Source organism: Chrysochloris asiatica, unplaced genomic scaffold, assembly GCF_000296735.1.
Source record: "Chrysochloris asiatica unplaced genomic scaffold, ChrAsi1.0 scaffold00019, whole genome shotgun sequence".
Classification (NCBI taxonomy): domain Eukaryota; kingdom Metazoa; phylum Chordata; class Mammalia; order Afrosoricida; family Chrysochloridae; genus Chrysochloris; species Chrysochloris asiatica.
The window spans coordinates 30,496,753-30,516,999 of NW_006408537.1; the positions used below are offsets into that span (position 1 = coordinate 30,496,753).

The 20,247-nt window shown below is 36.8% G+C and overlaps 1 protein-coding gene across 2 annotated transcripts in view; it reads left to right on the top strand.

Moving 5' to 3' along the window:
- MYO6 (myosin VI) overlaps positions 1-20,247 on the top strand; it is a 108,353-nt gene that overhangs the window by 70,568 nt on the left and 17,538 nt on the right. The window contains exons 20-28 of one of the 2 annotated variants that reach the window (XM_006835764.1): positions 1,464-1,594; positions 1,688-1,765; positions 3,827-3,956; positions 6,619-6,709; positions 7,958-8,108; positions 10,914-11,122; positions 11,940-12,018; positions 13,750-13,910; positions 18,422-18,451. In XM_006835764.1, coding sequence (XP_006835827.1) covers positions 1,464-1,594; positions 1,688-1,765; positions 3,827-3,956; positions 6,619-6,709; positions 7,958-8,108; positions 10,914-11,122; positions 11,940-12,018; positions 13,750-13,910; positions 18,422-18,451 — 1,060 coding nt within the window. The remainder of the gene's footprint in view (positions 1-1,463; positions 1,595-1,687; positions 1,766-3,826; positions 3,957-6,618; positions 6,710-7,957; positions 8,109-10,913; positions 11,123-11,939; positions 12,019-13,749; positions 13,911-18,421; positions 18,452-20,247) is intronic. The other variant, XM_006835765.1, reaches the window with a different exon arrangement.

The window sequence follows — 20,247 nt, forward strand, 5'->3', positions numbered from 1 at the left end:
CTATGAGTTGGTTCTGACTCGATGGCATCTGACAACAACAAGTTTCATTTTAATTTTGTGTGTTCCACATCCCTTTCTGGCTACTTTCCTGTCTCTCTTCTTTCATTTTAAGAGAACAGTCTGTTCTTGCTTCTCACTTTCCTGTTTTCCACTCTTTGGATTCCTATTGTGGGGCTGTAGGAAAAGCACTGGACTACAAGGTCAGTTTGAACTCCAAGGTTGGTGGTTCAGACTCACCAGTTGCTCATTTGAAACTCTATACAGTGTTGCTGTATGTCAGCTGACCCAACAGCATTTAACAATAACAACAGGTTACTCTTAAACCTAAGAGAATACAATTTACACCGGTCAGTACACCAAAGTAGTTCTTGACAAGCTCACCCATGATTTTCTTGACCCCAAATCAAATGTCTGTTTATCTTAGTGAACTTCACAATGACATTTGATTCTGAGCAGCCCAGACACCTTTTCTTTCATATTCCCTGGGTCTATACCTGATTACTTTCCACTTGAATATTATTCTAGTTCTCAGACTTTGAGTTAGGCCTGCTCTTCATCTTCTTCCACGTCAGCACCATCCATGATGATGGAAATATTCTGTAACTGTGTATCCAATATGGTAGCCATTGAAAACCGCAAGGTCAGTTTGAACCGTAAGGTCGTTAGTTCAAACTCACTAGTTGCTCCTCAGAAACCCTGTACAGGGTCACTATGCATTGGAACCAATTTGACAGCATTGAAAATATGACTAGTATGTCTTAGGTCCTAAATTTTAAATATAATTTAATTTTTTTAAATTAAATTTAAATAACCACATGTGGCTAGTGCAACTACAGAGTATGACCAGTGACGGCATAATGGGAAGCACAGCAGTGGTGGAAGAAGAGATATAAAACATACTTGAGCTTTCCAAACACCAGTATTAGCTCTTTCACAAAAGGTCCAGTTTGATCTAGATGAAAATTTCTATAATAGTTTTTGTTGTTGTTAACTACTGTTGAGTTGGCTCCTGAGTCATGGTGATCCCGTGAGTAATGAACTTGGTCCATTGTGATTCCTAGGGTGTTTTCATTGACTGATTTTTAGAAGTAAATTGTGAGGCCTTTCTTTCTAGTGAGTCTTGAAGCTCTACTGGATCTTATTTAGCATCAGAGCCTCTAATGATACATAAGTGATAGCTGAGCATTAGATACATTAGCTAGAAAGGAAACTCAGGTCTCCAGGATGGCATGGGAGGTGAGATTTTTACTACTGAGCCTCCATTACCTTCTAAAAATAGTTTCAATAAGTGGATAAAGTAGGATGTATTGAGTATAAAAACATTATTTCCATGTAATATTTCAATACTGATAATTCCCATAGATCTTTGTAAACATTGTTTGTAAAATTGCATGATCATTCACAAATTTATTCAGACTTGTTTGCTATTATTGTCAGTGATTTGTATTTGTTTATGAATCTAGGTATGGTGTCTGTTTTGGACTTGATGCAGGGTGGTTTTCCTTCACGGGCCTCATTTCATGAACTCTATAACATGTATAAAAAATATATGCCAGATAAACTTGCAAGATTGGATCCAAGACTGTTTTGTAAGGTAAAATGCCTTCCATATTGAAATTCTTTATGTATAAATTGTCTTTCCTGTTAATAATCAGTTATCATCTAATTTTTTGTTTTTGTTTTTCAGGCTCTTTTTAAAGCTTTGGGCTTAAATGAAGTTGACTATAAGTTTGGGTTGACGAAAGTATTTTTTAGACCTGGCAAGGTAAATTTACTCTTATTTTAAACTTCAATATCATCAATACAGAATGTTGAACTTTGTTAATGTTTTATTACATTTAATGTTAGTTTATTCATGAATTAAATGTTCACTAACAGCATGCATATAAACACACACACAGTTACTAATGAGAAGTTTACAATGTGTAATACTGTATATAATTTTTATAGTTTTATTTAGTTTTCTAAGTATTAGAATCTGGACATTGCTTATTTGGATTTTTTTTAAAAAGTAGATTAAGAGTTAGCCAGAAATACTTTAGTTTCAAACATGCCCGAAGACTTTCTAAAACATAATAATTCAGACTTCAATGCTGTAAGATGTCACAGTAGTTTTGAGCCTTTGTTTTGAAAACAGGTTATACTAAAATATGGTAGATATATAAAGTATATGAAATTTTGCACAGACCTCATTCAAACCCTAGAGTAATAAATGTATAAATACTTTTATATGGAACATATTTTAAAAATACTAATACAAGGTCCTATGGCTTTACTACATACAGGTTCTCATAGTAAGTTGCGAGACAGTTTTGTAGACTACTTGCTTCATATGTACATATATAGAACATAGAAACATCTAAGTATGATTCACAGTTGGTTAAGCAATAGTCATTGTCATCACTCCTGATTTCTTGAATGTGAATTGAATAGTTGCATCCTCATAATTTTAAACACTGTTGTTACTATATTTAAATTACCTTGCTTGAAAAAAATCATGAATAAATAAATTTAATGCATTGAAAGTTAACTTAGTCATAATAAATAAATCTGATTTAACATTTCTGGGTGTGAGATGAAATATATGTATGTATTACTAGTGTATTTATTTAATTGTGAATATTTTTATATTAGATAGCCCTACCATTTCCTGCAAGGGCCCTCTAATATAAAAATATTCATAATAAAATAAATACTTTAGTAAGACATACATTTATATTAGAGGGCCCTACCATTTCCTTTGGAGTCCTGGTATGGCCCTCTAGGATAAGCGTAGGACTGCAAGGTCAGTTTTAACAGGTGCTCCTTGGAAACCTATTCTAGGTCACTATGGGTTAGCAGTGATGTGGCAGCCACTTAATAGCAGCAACACCATTTCTTACAGAAGTAAAAATATGAAGAGAAAAAGACCATACAAATGTTCATTGTTGGTTTAGGTATAATCACACATATTTACCATAAAATCAACCTTTCTTTTATTTCAGAGCCACAGTAATTATGTATGGTTTAATACTCTGATAGAGGAAAACAGTTGGTTTTGTCTGTCTCCTGAGAAATTCATAGTTCAAAAGGATATGCTGAAAGCCTAAGGCAAAGATCCAAAAATCTTTAATCTCATTATGTTTCCTTTAATTTTGACCCATGTAAAAGCCAATACCTTAATAGATAACTGTGTGGCATTCTTAATATTGTATTGGGAATTTGATAAAGGAAAGAAATTTTTATGGAATTTGATGTTAAAACAGTGGACAGAATACATTTTATTAATTAATAACCTGATAGCTGCTTTGTGTTGGTTTTTATGTTTTACTAACAAATTTTTATCTTGACCAAATTGGGGTTGAGAGACAGAATCATTTTGTTGGTATCTGATAATACTTAGCTGGTCTTTACTTATCAGGAGCTAGAGAAGGATATCTGAAAATGTGGGAGAACCAAAACCAGAGATAATTCATCCTTTTTTTCATTCTTTCCTCAGTGAAGCTTTTCTGCCAAGTACTGTAATTTAAGTCATTTGATTTGTTTTTCCTACCATCAGCCTTTATTATTGATGGTACTTAACATCATCAACAACAGTTAACAATAAATAATTTCCCTTTCTCCACAAAAAACCATCCTGAAAGAAGGAAGTAAAATGGTAGCAAAATGCTGCCAAGTGTGATCGGATTTGCTGTATACCCCATTGAGATGTGTCTATGTAATTGGCATGTGGCCATTTCCAGAAAGTTAGATTTTTGAATTCATATTCCCTTTATTTTGTGTCTATGTGTGTGTGGTTAAACACAGTAACCTTTTAATATTGATACTCAACTACTTTACTTCCCAGTTTGCTGAATTTGATCAGATTATGAAGTCTGACCCTGACCACTTGGCAGAGTTGGTGAAAAGAGTCAATCACTGGCTCATCTGCAGTCGCTGGAAGAAAGTTCAGTGGTGCTCACTCTCGGTTATTAAATGTAGGTGTTCCTTTCCATGGAGAACTGTCTTATATTAAAAATAAGTTGATCTGTGTAGTGCTGCAAACTGCTTCGCTAGTGAATGCTGAACAGTTGGGACTGCGCCTCTTGTTTATCCTGTATCCCTGATTCCTCAGCAACACCTCACATGTAGTATGTGGTAAATTAGTACTGGTAGACTCTCTTTTTTTGTTTCTAAAGCTATTGTAACCACCTCATGCCATTGAATTTATTTCTGCCTCATTGTGACACCATGAGTGTCAAAGTAGAACTGTGCTCCCTAGAGTTTTCAATGGCTTATTTTTCAGAATTAATTCACCAGGACTTTGTTCAGAGGAACCTCCAGGTAGACTTGAACCACCAACCTTCCAGTTAGCATCTGAACACAATAACTGTTTACATTGCCCAGGGACTGAATGTGTTAATAGGAATATTAAGGACTGAATGTGCTATAGAAACATCATTTCCCAAAATAAAGCTCATGGTCTTCATCTTCTCTCTCTTCCTCTGTCTTATGTTATCCACCAGTCTTAGACTTATACCAGAACTGTAACTTTTCTACCTGTATAGTATCACCATCAATACAATCATTCAGAGTTTCAAAGTTGTCGTGGTCTCTCTTTCTTATCCCTGGTATCTTTTTAGTCAGTCACAAGTCCTGTTCATCCTGCTTCTAAGTCCTACATATTCTTTCTTCTTTGTTACCAGTACCTGGGTAGAGTCCCTCATGCTCACTTGCACAGCCATTTCAGTAGCTTCCCAACTGGGTGCCCTGATCACAGAGTGCTAAGGTTTTTCTTTGCTTTGTACCTCTAGTCACTTCTGACTCATAGCAACCCTGAAGAGGGTTTGACCCTATAGATGATGGGATTGACCCTTGTGATTACCAGTCATGCTTATCCTACAGCACCACACCAGGGCTTGAGTAGCGGGCAGCCAGAATTCTTAGACTATCTCTCCAGACCTTATAAAATGGGATTTCAGTTTACCTTTTCAGCCTAATCCCTCACTCCCTTTTCAGACCTTGTTCTCTAACATACTGAACACTGCCTTTATGTGTGTTTTTTACCAGGTCATGGCAACTAAACTGACCCAAAACAAGGGAGAGGAACTGTATTTTTAGAATACCTGAGGGTCTTTGATAACCTTTAATTTTTGGAGCTAATGAGCGTGAGCCACCAACCTTGCAGTTCAGACGACTTTGCAGTCTGGCGCATTAGCCCTCAGCGCCACACCTGGACTCTTTTCTTTTCTTTTTTTTTTTTCAAAATACAGTTCCTTTGAGCTATGCTCATGGTACAGTGGTTGAATGTTGAAAGATTGGCAGTTCAAACCCACCCAGCCACTCTGCACAAAAACAAGATCAGGCAGTCTATTCCCATACAGATTACAGCCCTGAAAACCCTGTGGGACTGCTCTACACTGTCACATGGGGTTGCTATGACTTAAAATGGACTGGATGACACCTAATAACAACAACAGTAAAAAGGAGCAGTGCTCATGAAAAGATCATTATTGGGGGCCCAAGCAAGTATGAATTTAGATGACAAAATTATAAAAATAAAGGAAATTAATTTTTTTCCCTATAATTTTCCAAATAAAGTATAAGCATATGTCATTGTTGTTTAGTGCTTTGTTTAACATGTTGCATTATGGCGAAAACTCCATAAACACAGATTGGAGTCCTGGTGGGGCACTGGGGATCAATGCATTGGACTGGACAGCAAGATTGGTTTGAAATGCAGGGTCAGTGTTTCAAGCTCACCAGCCGCTCTTTGGAAGCCCTGTACAGGATGGCCATGAGTTGGAACCTATCCAATGGCAGTTAACAGCATACTCTGCTTTGGGAATTGTCTGTAGTGATATAGAAGTCAATAACTGGACAGGGATCTTTACAGGTTGCGCTAAGAAAACAGCTTCAGGTTAGATGAATCTAGGAAATGCTGGGTATCTGAAATTAAATAAAGCCCTTTACTGCAGAATTCTCATATGCCTCACTCGATATGTTCATTATGACTTTCTAAGATGAAGAACAGAGTCGTGATGTAGTGCTGTGGGATAAAGCACTGAGCTGCAAGATCAATCTAAACCAAAAAGGTCGGTGGTTCAAATTTACCAGTTGCTCCTTGAAAACCCTATACAAGGTCCCTATGAGTCAGAATCAACTCAGTGGTACTTAACAACAACAACAACATGTAGAACGCTTTTTGTAAACTTAATTGACAGATTAATTTTCCAGGATACCTATTAATATTTCATAGGTACTATATAGGAGAGATTGGGAAACAATAGTGTATATAGAACAATGAGGATGCATTTAAAATGAAAATTTAGCCAAATAGTCAGAATTGACCTGTGACAATTAACAATAAAAAAAATCATATACATGATGTAATATTTAAGTATCAGGAATTCAGTGTGAATTCTGGATATTAGTGTCTGGTACACGGTGTTCATTGGCCTCAGCAAACCTATGGAACAGTTCTGCTCTGTTCTATAGGGGCTAAGAGTCTGCTTCAACTTGATGGCAATGGATTTTGCTTTGGGTTATAATATGTTCATTTACATATCATGTTTCTTGAGTATTGCTTTGTGGAAATTAATGTGTGTGTGCTTTATATTGATGTCTAATTTATTTTTAAATGCTTCATTTTATATATAGTGAAAAACAAAATAAAATATCGAGCTGAAGCCTGTATTAAAATGCAGAAAACAATTCGAATGTGGCTTTGCAAAAGGAGACACAAACCTCGGTAAGACGATTGCTAGCACCTAAAGAACCCTGCAAAATGTATTTACCCTAATGCAATGAAGAACAGTTTGGATACCGGAGGAGTTTTTCCTCATGTCCTTTGCAAAAAGATTTATTAGGCTGTTCTCTGTAATATTTATTTGAAATTAGTCAATTCATTACTTATCTCATTCTACAAAAGGACTTACAGAACATGTAAATATAAAAAGTTGAAATAAAGAAAGAATGGTTATTCTAATTATTTTAGTGACTGGAGTTTCTTGGTAACTATTAAACTGATATTGCTGAAATCTTATTACTGAAATATTGAAATTTCATTCCCTATCTTATTAATGTTTTTATCATGTTTTTCAAGATTATCTATAGGAATTATATGTTCTCACTATACATTTAGTGCTTATTTTGTATTTGAGCCTTTCAGCATTAATTTGCACTTTTTAAACATGAAAATCTGAATAATTATTGACTGCTAAAACTTTTCTAAGCAATTAAATTGATGTTGTTGTTAAGAACTGTGGAGTCGGTTCCAATTCATAGTGACCCTACACAGGGTTTCCGAGGCTGTAAATCTTTACAGGAGCAGACCGCCTATCTTTCTCCCGCAGAACCACTGGTAGTTTCAAACTGCTGACCTTGAGGTTAGTAGCCCAATTCATAATGTTAGTGTATAAGTTGAGTTAAAATTTTGTTATTCTGAATACAGAAAAGTTGAATTCCATTGTCAAGCATTGATACCATTCATACCCCTATTTCGTTATTTCTTTTGCTCCCAACAAGAGGTTTGAAAAAGAAATACTGAGTATATTGAAAACAGAAGTGAAATTTTAGGACTATCTATAGTGTTTTATTGAGTCCTGGTGTGGGGCTGTGGGTTAATGCACCAGACTGCAAAGCCGTTTGAACTTCAAGGTCGGTAGTTCAAGCTCACCAGCTGCTTCTCAGAAACCTTATATATGGTTGCTATGGGTCGGAACCAAGTCGACAGCCCTTAACAACAACAACATAGCATTTTATTGGAGTCCTGATGTGATGCTGTAGGATAAGCTCAGGATGGCAAGGTCAGTTTGAACCTCAAGGTTGGCAGTTCAAACTCACCAGCTGCTCCTTGGAAACCCTATACGGAGTCACTAAGCTTCGGAACAGACTCAATGGCACTGAACAACAACAACAGTAGGACTTTGTTTGTAAAGAAAAAAAATCTTTTATCATTCGATGGTAAAATTAAACTGATTACGTATTATCTTCACAGCATTGATGGCCTGGTTAAGGTGGGCATGCTGAAAAAACGACTTGATAAATTTAATGAAGTAGTGAGTGCACTGAAGGATGGAAAACCAGAAGTGAATAAACAGGTTAAGGATCTTGAAATCTCTATTGATGCTTTGATGTCCAAAATTAAGGTATGCACTTTTACCCCAAATGACTTTGATTTTTTAATGTAATTTAATATCTTTTATTATTTACCTTGAGATTATATAGGACATGTCTATTTTTAAAGATAAAAGATGCTAACAATACTGAGTCTCTATGATGGCTAGTGGATATGCATTGTAATTCTCTGTGCTGTTCTCTATATTTGAAAATTCTCATAGCAAGAAGGAAGACAATTTGTAATGAGATTTCATCTATTTCTACAAAAGATTTTATTCCCAAAATATGCTTCATTGTGAAGTGTTCAGTAATCCAAGTTGAGAGAGAATTAACTGCAAATTACTTTAATTTTTTGGATACTTATTGGAATCTTATTGACATTTTGGAGAAAATCAACCAAAAGAACCTTAACCCTGCCCCACTAATACACTCAACTTCCACAGTCACACATTCAGCAGTAAAATTGGTGAAGGCATTTTTTGCTTTATTAATAACTTTTATCAACCTGTGAACCGACATTATCTTAAAAAGCATGCAAAAGGAACCCTGATGTCATAGGATAATCTCTGGGCTGCTAGCCTTAACTCACACTGTGCCCTAGACTCTGGTTCTGAGGTTCCAGGCCCATAGACTCATTCCCTCAAGGTATTTGCTTTGATCTAAGAAGCTTTTGTAACATTGCTGCCTGTACGCTCCACCATAATCATGGCTGTATTTGCAGCATAGATAAATACAAATGTGAGAATAGTGTCTGTCAAGTCTATATGTACTGGTGGGTGTAGTCCCATTCTTCCTGCCACATGCATTTAGTCCGTGTGCTGATTCAAGTATTCAGTCATAAATCATCATGACTGTAGGGTTGTCTACAAGTATATAGCAGTATTTACCTTTGCTGCATTTAACTCTTGCAGTCCTCCCTGTGTCTTCCCCTGCTTCTGTCCTTTTTACTGACACATTCAACTATTATACTGTTAAAGATTTCTTTTCTAGTCTTCTTATGTTTGCTTATCTGTTTATATAGTCCTTATCATGTGGTTAAGTGTCATTGAATCAGTTCTGACTCCTAGCGACCCTATATAGGGTTTCCAAGGAGTGGCTGGTGAGTTTGAACCACTGACCTTGCAGCTCAAACCAGTCTTGTGGTTCAGTGCTTATCCTACTGCACCACACATAGTGAACTTTTAATTTTGTACCCCTAATACCATGTTTTTGGGAAAAAGATGAGCCTGTCTGCTCCCATAAAATTTACAGGCTTGGGAATCCTAAGGAGCAATTCTACCCTGCTCTGTAGGATCACTAATAGTTGGGATTGATTTGATGGTAGTAGGTTTGTTCTTGTTTATTTTTGCTTTGGCATCATGTTATATGCCTTGTCTGTGTTGTTACATTATCTTCATGTAGACTATGACATGATTTATTGAACTGTTGGGAAAGTAGTAGTGAATTTTTTCTTTCAATTTTATAGGACAGATGGGCCCTACTTTTTATTTTCTTTTTAATGTTTTTCATTTATTTGATTACTAGTGAGATTGAAAATTTTTTCTGTATACTAATTTGTTACTTATATTTCATTATCTATCCCTAAGTGATTACGAGTTGGGCTGCTAACCTCAAGGTCGGCAGTTCGAAACTACCAGCTGTTCCACAGGAGAAAGATGAGGTTTTCTGTTCCCATAAAGATTTACAGCCTCGGAAACCCAATGCAGGGTTGCTATGAGTTGGAACCGACTTCACGACATACTACCACCACCATTTTAGGATATTAATTTTTTTTTCATCTTATTTCATGTTTTTATATAATAAAGACATTAATCCTTGGCTGTTATGTTGTTGTTAGGAGCCTTGGAGTTGATTTTGACTCAGAGCGACTCCATCTGATAATGACAGAATAGAACTGTCCATACAATTTTCTAGGTCCCAGTTTGGCGCTGTAGGATAAGCATTGGACTGCTAACCACAAAGTCAGTGGTTTAAACCCACCAGCTGCTAAAAGTTGAAACTGACTTGATAAAACTTAGCAACAAAAACTTTGTTTTTGGAAGCAGATCACCAGGTCTTTCTGCCACAGGACTGCTGGATAGGTTTGAACTACCAACCTTTCAGTTACCTACTGAATGCTTAATCATTGGACCACCAGCACTCCTTACTCCTTGGTTCATTGTTCTATATCTTTGGAATTATATAGAATGTGAATATAATGATATAGACTAGGATAAAGAAGAAATGCCTTAAAGTGATCCTCTTGCCCTATTTTGTTCAAATATTTTGTGTAGACAGTGGAAATATTTTGGATTAAGAAGAATGACAATGATATAGATAAATATAGTTGATTTTACAAATATGTCAAAAGTCATCTCTGTTTGTGTGGTATCCTTATCAACTAAAATTAACCAGCTATATTTTGTAAAGTCTAAGGAAAACCAACTAACAATTTTGAATGCTTTTTAATAATTTCTTAAATGTTCCTTGGTACTATGTGAGCATTTCATTAAAGACTAGTAAATAGTAGCTAAATTAGCTAATTATTCCTACAAAAAATTTTCAACTAATATGTTACATTCAATGGTGGTGGTGGTGGTGGTGGTTGTGATGGTTATGTGCCATGGAGTCGGTTCTGACTCATAGCGACCCTGTACAGGGTTTCCGAGGCTGTAAATATTTACGGGAGCAGAATGCCTCATCTTTCTCCTGTGAAACAGCTGGTAGTTTCAAACTGCTGACCTTGCAGTTCACAGTCTGATTTGTAACCACTACGCTAGAGTTACATTCCATAGGGTCAAATATTTGTGTGAATAGATAACTTCTTAAGTTCATTTTTATTGTTTTGTTTTAAGTCCACTATGATGACAAGGGAACAAATACAAAAAGAGTACGATGCACTAGTTAAAAGCTCTGAGAAACTCCTCAGTGCATTACAGAAGAAAAAACAACAGGAAGAGGAAGCAGAAAGGTTGAGACGTATTCAAGAAGAAATGGAAAAAGAAAGAAAAAGACGTGAAGAAGATGAGCAGCGTCGAAGAAAGGAAGAGGAAGAAAGGCGAATGTAAGGCACTTACATTGCAGTTATTTGAATTAGAAATTACCAGAATAGTGGTGTATATATACTTTGTTAGTGTTGACAATTGGCCATGAATACTGTTGATTTTAAAACTAATATTCTTATTTAAAAATTATTTTTTAAATGAGTTTCAAAGTTGAGAATAATAGTTTATTATATAATAAGGATAACAATTATTTTAACCCTAATATGAAGATTTCTTAACTTATTTTTAAAACTTTCCCCTTATTTTGTCAATTATTTTATAAGTTAGAGAAAAGCATGCTACTATTTTCTGAAGTTTCAAAACTAGTAGTTTTTTGGAAGAACTCTATGGTAGAGTAGAAGAGTGGTTTAGTTGGAGAAGGAATACAGAGAAGCACATGGAATCAGTACCTTAGTGCTAGTTTTGCAACCAACTTAATCTATAGTTTTCAAAGGTTATAAAGTACAACAACATTTGTTTTCTTTCAGAAAAATTAGTCTGTAGAGTTAGAATTTATTTTTATTCAAAATAAGTTAATGATGTATATAACCAAGAGGTTCATTTGGATTCCATTCTGTAACTTTTGTTTGTTGTTGTTGTTAAGTACCGTGGAGTCGGTTCCGACTCATGGTGACCCTGCACAGGGTTTCCGAGGCTGTAAATCTTTATGGGAGCAAAGAGCCTCATCTTTCTCCCACGGAACGGCTGGTAGTTTCAAACTGCCCATCTTAAGGTTAACAGCCCGATTTGTAACCACTATGCTACTAGAGTCAAATTGCCTTCTGAGGGATTCCAAATTTTCTATTAAATTTTAAAAGAGTTTTCTGTTGTTATTAGGAAACTTGAGATGGAAGCAAAGAGAAAACAAGAAGAAGAAGAGAGAAAGAAAAGGGAAGATGATGAAAAGCGTATTCAGGTATGTACCTATTAGATAGCTGAAGAGATTATAGGGAGGGACTTTAAATTAAGGGAAGTGGGTCCAAATCCTGCTAAAATTTTGCTAATCCACAGCTCATCAGAAGCTACTCTTTGGGTCATGGTTTTCTCCATGGAATGGACATAAATAATAGTTGTGAGCATTAAATGAGTTAACACATGTTAAAACATTTAGAATAGTGTTGTTATTGTTTCTTCTTGCTTGTTGAAAGTGAAGAGGACTCAAAACATTTACTGATGAAGATCAAAGAGCACAGCCTTCAGTATCGATTACATCTCAATGTAAAGAAAACAAAAATCCTCTCCACTGGACCAATAAACAACAATCATATCAGTGGAGAAAAGATTGAAGTTGTCAAGGACGTCATTCTTCTTGGATCAACTATTAACACTCACAGAAGCAGCAGTCAAGAAATCAAACGATGTATGCATTAGGCAAATCTGCTGCACAAGACCTTTTTAAAGTGTTGAAGAGCAAAGATGTCAGCTTGAGGGCTAAGGAGCACCTGACCCAAGTCATGGTATTTTCAGTAACCTCATTTGCATGTGAAAGCTGGACAGTGAATAAGGAAGACCATAGAAGAATTGATGCTTTTGAGTTATGGTGTTGGAAGAGAATATTGAAAGTGCCATGGGCTGCCAAAAGAACCAATAGATCATTTTGGAAGAAGTGCAGCCAGATTGCTCCTTGGAGGCCAAGATGGCCAAACTTCGTGTCTCATACTTCAGACATATTGTCAAGAGGGAGCAGTCGCTGGAGAAGGATATCATGTTTGTTAAGATGGTGGGTCAGAGAAAAAGACGAAGACCCCCAATGAGATGGATTGGCCAAGTGGCAGCATCGATGGCAACAGTAGTAAGGTTCTGCTGTGTTTCAATCTGCTGTGCATAAGGTCACTATGGGTTGGTTCTGACTCGATGGCACCTAACAACAACAACAACTATACCTAGGGAAAAGTCTGGTAAACATTCATTGAAAACATAGATATTATGCTTTTAAAAATTTGTAGTATTAATAAGTTAGGGTTATTATATTTTTCTTGCTCCTACATTTTTTTTTAAGTCCTGTGTCTATAGCTGAGAATAATTGATCATGTAGTTGAGTCTCTATTTGTCTAGGCTTTCATAATATATCCTTTGTATAACCATCACTTAAAATTTCTGACATCTGAAGTTGAGGTGTTGGTATCAATATGACATCTAGTTGTTGCTGTTGTTAGTTGCCCTGAAGGCAGCTGTGAAACAGGATGACTCAATGTATAACATAATAAAATGCTGCTTGGTCTTGTACTTTCTTCATGAGCATTAGTTTGTTTGAATCCATTGTTGTAGCCACTATGCATGTTCTGTGCCTTCTAGCCTAGGAACCTCATCTTCCAGTAGTGTATCAGATAGTATTCTATGATACATAAGGTTTTCATTGACTACTTTTCAGAAGTAGATTACCAGGCTTTTCTTCCTGGTCTGTCTTAGTGATACCTGTAATATTCATGATTATTTCAGAGATTCATTAGAATGATCTCCTCTAAGTGTTTTAAAAAAATGGAAAGATAGAGATGGATGCATGAATTTAAACAAGAATAAACTGAAGAGATTGTAGCTAAACAATAGATATTCCTTGGATGAACAGTTCCTTTCCCCCCTTATTTTAATTATTGAGATGTAAGCAAGTGGGGACCCTATGGTGAAATGAACTCTCTGTCCTGTGCAGGCTGAAGTGGCATTGCAGCTGGTCCAACAGCGAGAGGAGGAATCTCAGCAGCAGGCTGTTCTGGAGCAGGAACGGCGGGACCGGGAGTTGGCCCTAAGGATTGCTCAGAGCGAAGCCGAGCTCATCACCGAAGAGGCCCAGGCTGATCCAGCGCTCCGGAGGTACTGGGACCCTTGGGTGTGGTGCAGCACCCACTGCTTTGCTCTCTTCACCTTTCTGCTTTTTATTTCCATGTAAAAGGAAAATAGGAGAAAGTCATACTCCTTAGGTCCTTTAGTAAAAGTATTTTAAAATGATTTTTGCCCTTTTATATATCCATACAGGTGAATGGAACATTGATTTTCCATCACATTTTTGAACTATTGAAAAATAAAATTGATACTTCAATTAGTGAATACTTGGCTCAGAAAACATACCAAATTTTACTCTGAATTTTTCTGAGAAAATTGTATATTGGATAGAAATCTAATTTCTAAATATTTGTCATTATTTACTGACCTAAGAATTAATGAATATATTATAATGCAGTTTAATATATTTGAGATTGGGATTTATTATTTTCCTAATGCAAAGTTAATATATATATATATATCAAACACTTGGGATGAGGAGAAAATGTTCCTCCAGTGTTTCACAATGTCTTAGACTATGTGGGTTTACCTTTCGAAGAAGAACAATTAAGCATACGGAAATACTTTGTCTAAATGCTTTATTTCAGTGGCTTGTGGAGTACTGTGGACATTCAAATTTAAAGATCCAAGATGGTTTTAATATGTCTGGTATATTTAAAATATGAGAATATAGACATTGTGCCTCCAAGGGCTTCTTATAATTATTTAAGAGCTACAATGAAAACATAGTAGTTATTTTGATTATTTACTTATATGTTTTGTTGTAAATGCTGTCAAGTTGATTCCAACTCATAGTGACCCTGTATAGGGGTTTCCAAGGAGCAGCTGGTGGGTTGAAACTGCCGACCTGCTGGTTTGCTGTCCAGTGCTGATCCACAGCACCAAACCAGAAGTCTTATATATACTTGTTGTTAAGTGCCATTAATTCAGTTCTAACCCACAGCAACCCTGTATAGGATTTCCAAGGAGCGTCTGGTAAGCTTGAACCGCCAACATTGTCGTTCAAACCGACCTTGCAGTCCAGCACATTAACTCACAGTGCCACACCAGCATTCAGTAGGTTGATTATGTGCCGTAGAGTCAATTCCAACTCATAGCGACCCTGTACAGGGTTACTGAGGCTGTAAATCTTTACGGGAACAGAAAGCCACATATTTCTCCCACATTATCCCATGGAACAGCTGCTAGTTTGGAACTGCTGACCCTGAGGTTAGCAGCCCAATTCATAACTACTATGCTACCAGAGCTGCTTACACCAGCACTTACAGAGGCATTTGTCAATGTATGACAAAATATAATTGTAGTACAGCCACTAGATGGAGGTATTTCCTTGTGACATGAAAACACTTGGCGTTTTACTTGTAGCTCTTAGATTTTAGGAAGCCCTGGGGGCGCAGTGGTTAAGTGCTCTGCTGTTAACTTGGTGCTTGGAGTCCACCAGTCAGCCATTCTGTAGGAGGAAGAAATTGCAGTTTACTTCCATAAAGATTACAACTTTGGCAATCCTATGGGACAATTCTACATTGTCTTCTAGGGTCCTTATAAGTCAGAATGGATTTGACAGCACTGGGTTTGGTTAGATTATAATTTAGTAAAACCAAAGATACCCACCCACTGCCATCAAGTCAATTCGGACTCATTTCTTCTTGTTAAATGCCGTAGAGGTAGAATCGGTTCCAACTCATAGAAACCCTCTATAGGGTTTCTGAGGCTGTAAATTTTTGTGGGAGCAGGAAGTCTCATTTTTCTTCTGTGTAACTTGTGCTTTGCATTCCAGTGCTTAACATACAGAGCCCATGGCACTCCCTTCTGACTCATTGTTAAGTGCTATCAAGTCTGTTCTGTCTCATATTGACTTTGTATTGGATTTCCAAGGAGTGACTGGTGACTTTGAACCGTTGACCTTTTGGTTCAAACCGACCACATGGTCCAGTACTTTATCCCACAGTGCCACACCAGGACTTCCTTCTGACTCATGATGCTGTTGTTTAGTGCTGTCCAATCAGTTCTGGCTCTATGTATAGTGTTTCTAAAGAGCAGCTGGTTAGTTTGAAGTGCTGACCTTGCAGTTCAAACTGGTCTTATGGTCCAGTGTTTATCCTACAGTACGACACCAGGACTCCACAGTGATGGAGGACATACAGAGGACAGAGTACAACTCCTTAGGCTTTCCAATACTGTAAATATTTATGGGAGTAGACAGCCTCGTCTTTCTCACACAGAATGGTTGGTAGGTTTTAACAACTGACCTTGGGGTTAGCACTCCCAACACTGTACCACCAGAGCTCCTTGAAAACAAAGAGAGGAAAGAAAAGGCTGCCTTCACATTTTTTCTGATAAGTAATTATATCAGGAAATCTCAACTCTGAATTGTGTATGAAAATATATTGAAAACAAACTGAATTGAGGTTGTTAGTTGTTTTGAGTTGATTCTGACTTATGAAAACTCCAATAAACTGAATTGTTGTTGTTAAGTGCTGCCCAGTTGGTTCTGACCCATAGCGACCCTGTATAGGGTTTCTTAGGAGTGGCTGGGGGGTTTCAACCACCAACCTCGCGGTTCAAACTGACCTTGCGGTCTAGTGCATTATCCTGCAGTGCCACACCAGGACTAGGCCTACACAAATATAATACAGATTTTAATTATTGTCAAGCTTTTGCATTTGAGCCCAGTATTTGGCCTTTTATTAGTATTTTTCTGTAAAGTATTTTCATCCTGCTGTGGCTTTTGTAAAGGAGTCCTGGTGGTGCTATGGGTTAGGTGTTGGACTGCTAACTGGAAGGTTGGTGGTTCAAAACCCCCAATGCTGGAAACCTGGAGCAATTCTTCTCTGTCTTCTAGGGCAGCTAGGAGTTAGACTCGATGGCAACTGATCTGTGGGGTCATGGCTTTTACGAGTACTGATGGTACAGTGGTTAAAGTGCCCGACTGCTAACTGAAGGGTGGGAGGTTTGAAACTATCAGTTTCTCCACAGGAGAAAGATGTGGCAGTGTGCTTTCATGAAGATCCCAGCCTGGGAAACCCTGTGGGGCGGTTCTACTCTGTTGCTATGAGTCAGAATTGTGCAACCGCAGTGAGATGACCTTTTAATTGCAGATTCAGCTCAGTGATGTCTCACTCCTTGCACCTGTGTTATGTTGGGGTAGTTGGGAGCCTCTGTGTATAATGATCTTCAGTGGCTGAATGACTAGGCCAGGCTGTAAGTCCTTTTGTGGCGCTGTGGGATAAGCACTAGACTGCTAACTACAGAGTCGGTGATTCAAATATACCAGCTGCTTCTCGGAAACCCTATACAGAACCTTTGTGAGTCGGAACCGAGTCGATAGCCTTAACAACAACAACAACAACAACAACAATTCTTGGTGTCTGTGATGAAGTACTGCAGTTTACAGATGCTTTTGTCCTGGTTGAAGTTCATTTCCAAGGGATTCATTAGTGGAGTTATATAACCAAACATTCTTTTTCAGCATCTGAAATACTACGCTATACTCAGTATCATTCCTTATGAAAAGGTGCACTTCTCCCTGGGCAGATGGTCTTTGAGAAATTGTGTACCATTTATTTAATGATAAATTATATGTGATTTAAGCTAAGCAGAATTAGCTAGGCATAGCCTACTACTGATTTATTAGGAGCCATGCCAGCCATTATGGCCTTGAAAGGCAGAAGAGCTTTTGTTCTCCAGTGGTATGGACTTCTCTGGAATGCCCATTTAAATCTTCCACAAAGCTCTCCCTGACCCTTCAGGTCCTCATGACTTCTTTCTCATGGTTATTTTATCCTCTGTTCTCATGGGGTCACCACGAGCCAGAATCAACTCGGAAGGCAACTAAGAACAACACTCAAGCTTTAGCACTTTATGAAGGGGGGATGTTCTATACAGATTTTCCATGCTTGATAATTTTATCTGTTTTAGTGGGCTATTAACCAACTGCTTCAGAATGTTTATTTTATTGTTGTTAGCACTGAATTCTTTCTGCAACCATTTCCTACTTAGAATTCTTTGAGTAAACCTATTTTTAATATACAGCATTAAAATGTTGTTCTTGGGTTCTTTGATGGATTGAAAAAAATAATGTTTATATGAAATCTGCTGCAATAAGCAATTTTAAGTTACTTTTTCAGCTTGGATTCATCCTATCCTGTAATTTCTCAGTAAGAGTTGTTTTCCACATATGTATTATGTTTTAAAATACATCAATCAATTACACATATGATCCTTTATACAAAGTGATTTCAAATTACTTAACATTATAATTTCCAGATTATATTTCACAAAAAATCTCACTATATATGAATTTTCCAATCTAGATGTAATATTTACCATTAATTATCATTGATTTGAATCCCTTTGTTTTATTTTTTTCAAATTTTAATAAATATTTAGAAGTACATAAAATTCTTATCTCATACTTTGATTAAGCAAAGATAAATGAGTTTTAAAATCAACAAATGAAGTTAATTGAAAAAATTCTCACAATAAGAATTTTGAGAATCAGAATTATTTATGGTATTAACTAAAATGTGTTCTTTTCACAGAAATGCTGGCACAAGACCCAAAATGACACCGTATGTCATTTCCCTCTTTTAGTACTTCACTTAGTGCTTTGAAATTTTATAAATAGACTGTGGGTATTTTTTTAGAAGAAGTAATTTTAATTTCTTCATTGAAGTAAAATTTGAATTATTTACTTTACTAGATAAAGGGAAGGATATAACTCATTTTCCATTTTTTAATGACCAAGATAAATGCTTAATGCTCCTGTACTATGGTATGGCACTGTAAGATAAGCACTGGACTGCTAACCACTAGGTCGGTGGTTCAAACCCACCTACCACTCCTTGGAAGCCCTATACAGGATTGTTATGAGTCAGAACCGACTCAAAGGCCCTTAACAACAACAACATCATGTTCAATTGCATTGACTCCAGATTTGGTTTCCTTCTTTGTCTTTTCTGATTTTGTCTAAACTTTAGCGTCTGTTACCTTTTATGTGTTTTTGAATGATTCCTTATCATAATACCTTTATTAAAGCAGATGTAGGATATGAATTAGAATAATCTATTTAAAGTGTTTGAGCAATGGATTAATTTAATATACGATAGTTCATTCTACTAATACCCAACTGTGTCATAATCTGAAGTAATAATGTAATACTAAGTTTGGTGCAGGAGTCCTGATGTGGTGTTGTAGGATAAGTACTAGACTGCTAACCGCAAGGTTGGTGGTTCAAACCCACCAGTCACTTCTCGGAAACCCTACACGGGTTGCTGTGAGTTCAAACTGACTGTAGCGCTCTTAGCAACAGGAGGTTTGGTGCTAATGTTTCATTCTGTTATTAAAATCTTCCAGAGAAAGAAAATCCAAGTAATATTGGAATATATATAAAATCTGATTTTCAACAGCTCTAAGGACCTCAGCTGTTACTTCATAGCAATGGTTCTCGTCCATCAGTCCCCAGTATCAATTAACAAGCATTTTGTAACTGATCCAAATAATCGCCCCTCCCCCCAAATAGTACATGTGGAGGAGAACTAAAAAGCATTGTCATTTTAAAATAAAATATATATTTTAATACGAAAGTGCCTGTGCACAACTATAGCTAAAAACACAATTAAGCAATCAGATGCTTTTATTTATACATAGAATCACCATGAATTTGACAATTGCAAATGCAAATTTTATACACTTGTGTTAGTCACTCAATTGTCCTGAAATGGTTAGCAGTTCTTTGCAAAGTTTTGTATAAAGCAAAGTACAATCTCTTCTCAAAAACATGCAGTGGAAAAACATGCTAATTACATGTAAGATTCTTTATATGCAGTTATGTATAGCATCTTTCACTTGTGTAGCTGGTAGACATGGTGAAGTCATATGGGATGTGGGAAAATTCTTCCTTGGCATCCCTGCCCCCATCTCAACAAATGCCAGCAGTAGGCTCTTATGCAGTATGATACTGTCATGCCAGCATGCCACCATGATGTCCCCTGGGGGCACTGGTGCCCTCCATAAGAAGACCTGTTATGTTGTTATCATTTGAGCTTGAATTAAACAGAAATGAAAATAAATTGCACGAACTCAGCAACTTGTAAAAATTGTGAGCATTTGATTATAGTTTGGTAAAATTCTAGGAAGAAAGTAGCACCTGAATGCATGATACAGTTCTATCCAGTGTACTTGGTGTAGTGCCTAGTGTACCATGGGACTAGGTTGAATATTCAGTCAGTAGTGGTTGCTGTCCAGTGTGGTGTCTGAGCAAAAGGAGAATTCTGTATTAGGTCAAACAGACTAACTGGTAAAGAATTCTGAAAGGACAGGGACTTCTTGAAAACTGCTGTGCTAAATAAAAGAAATGGAGGAAACT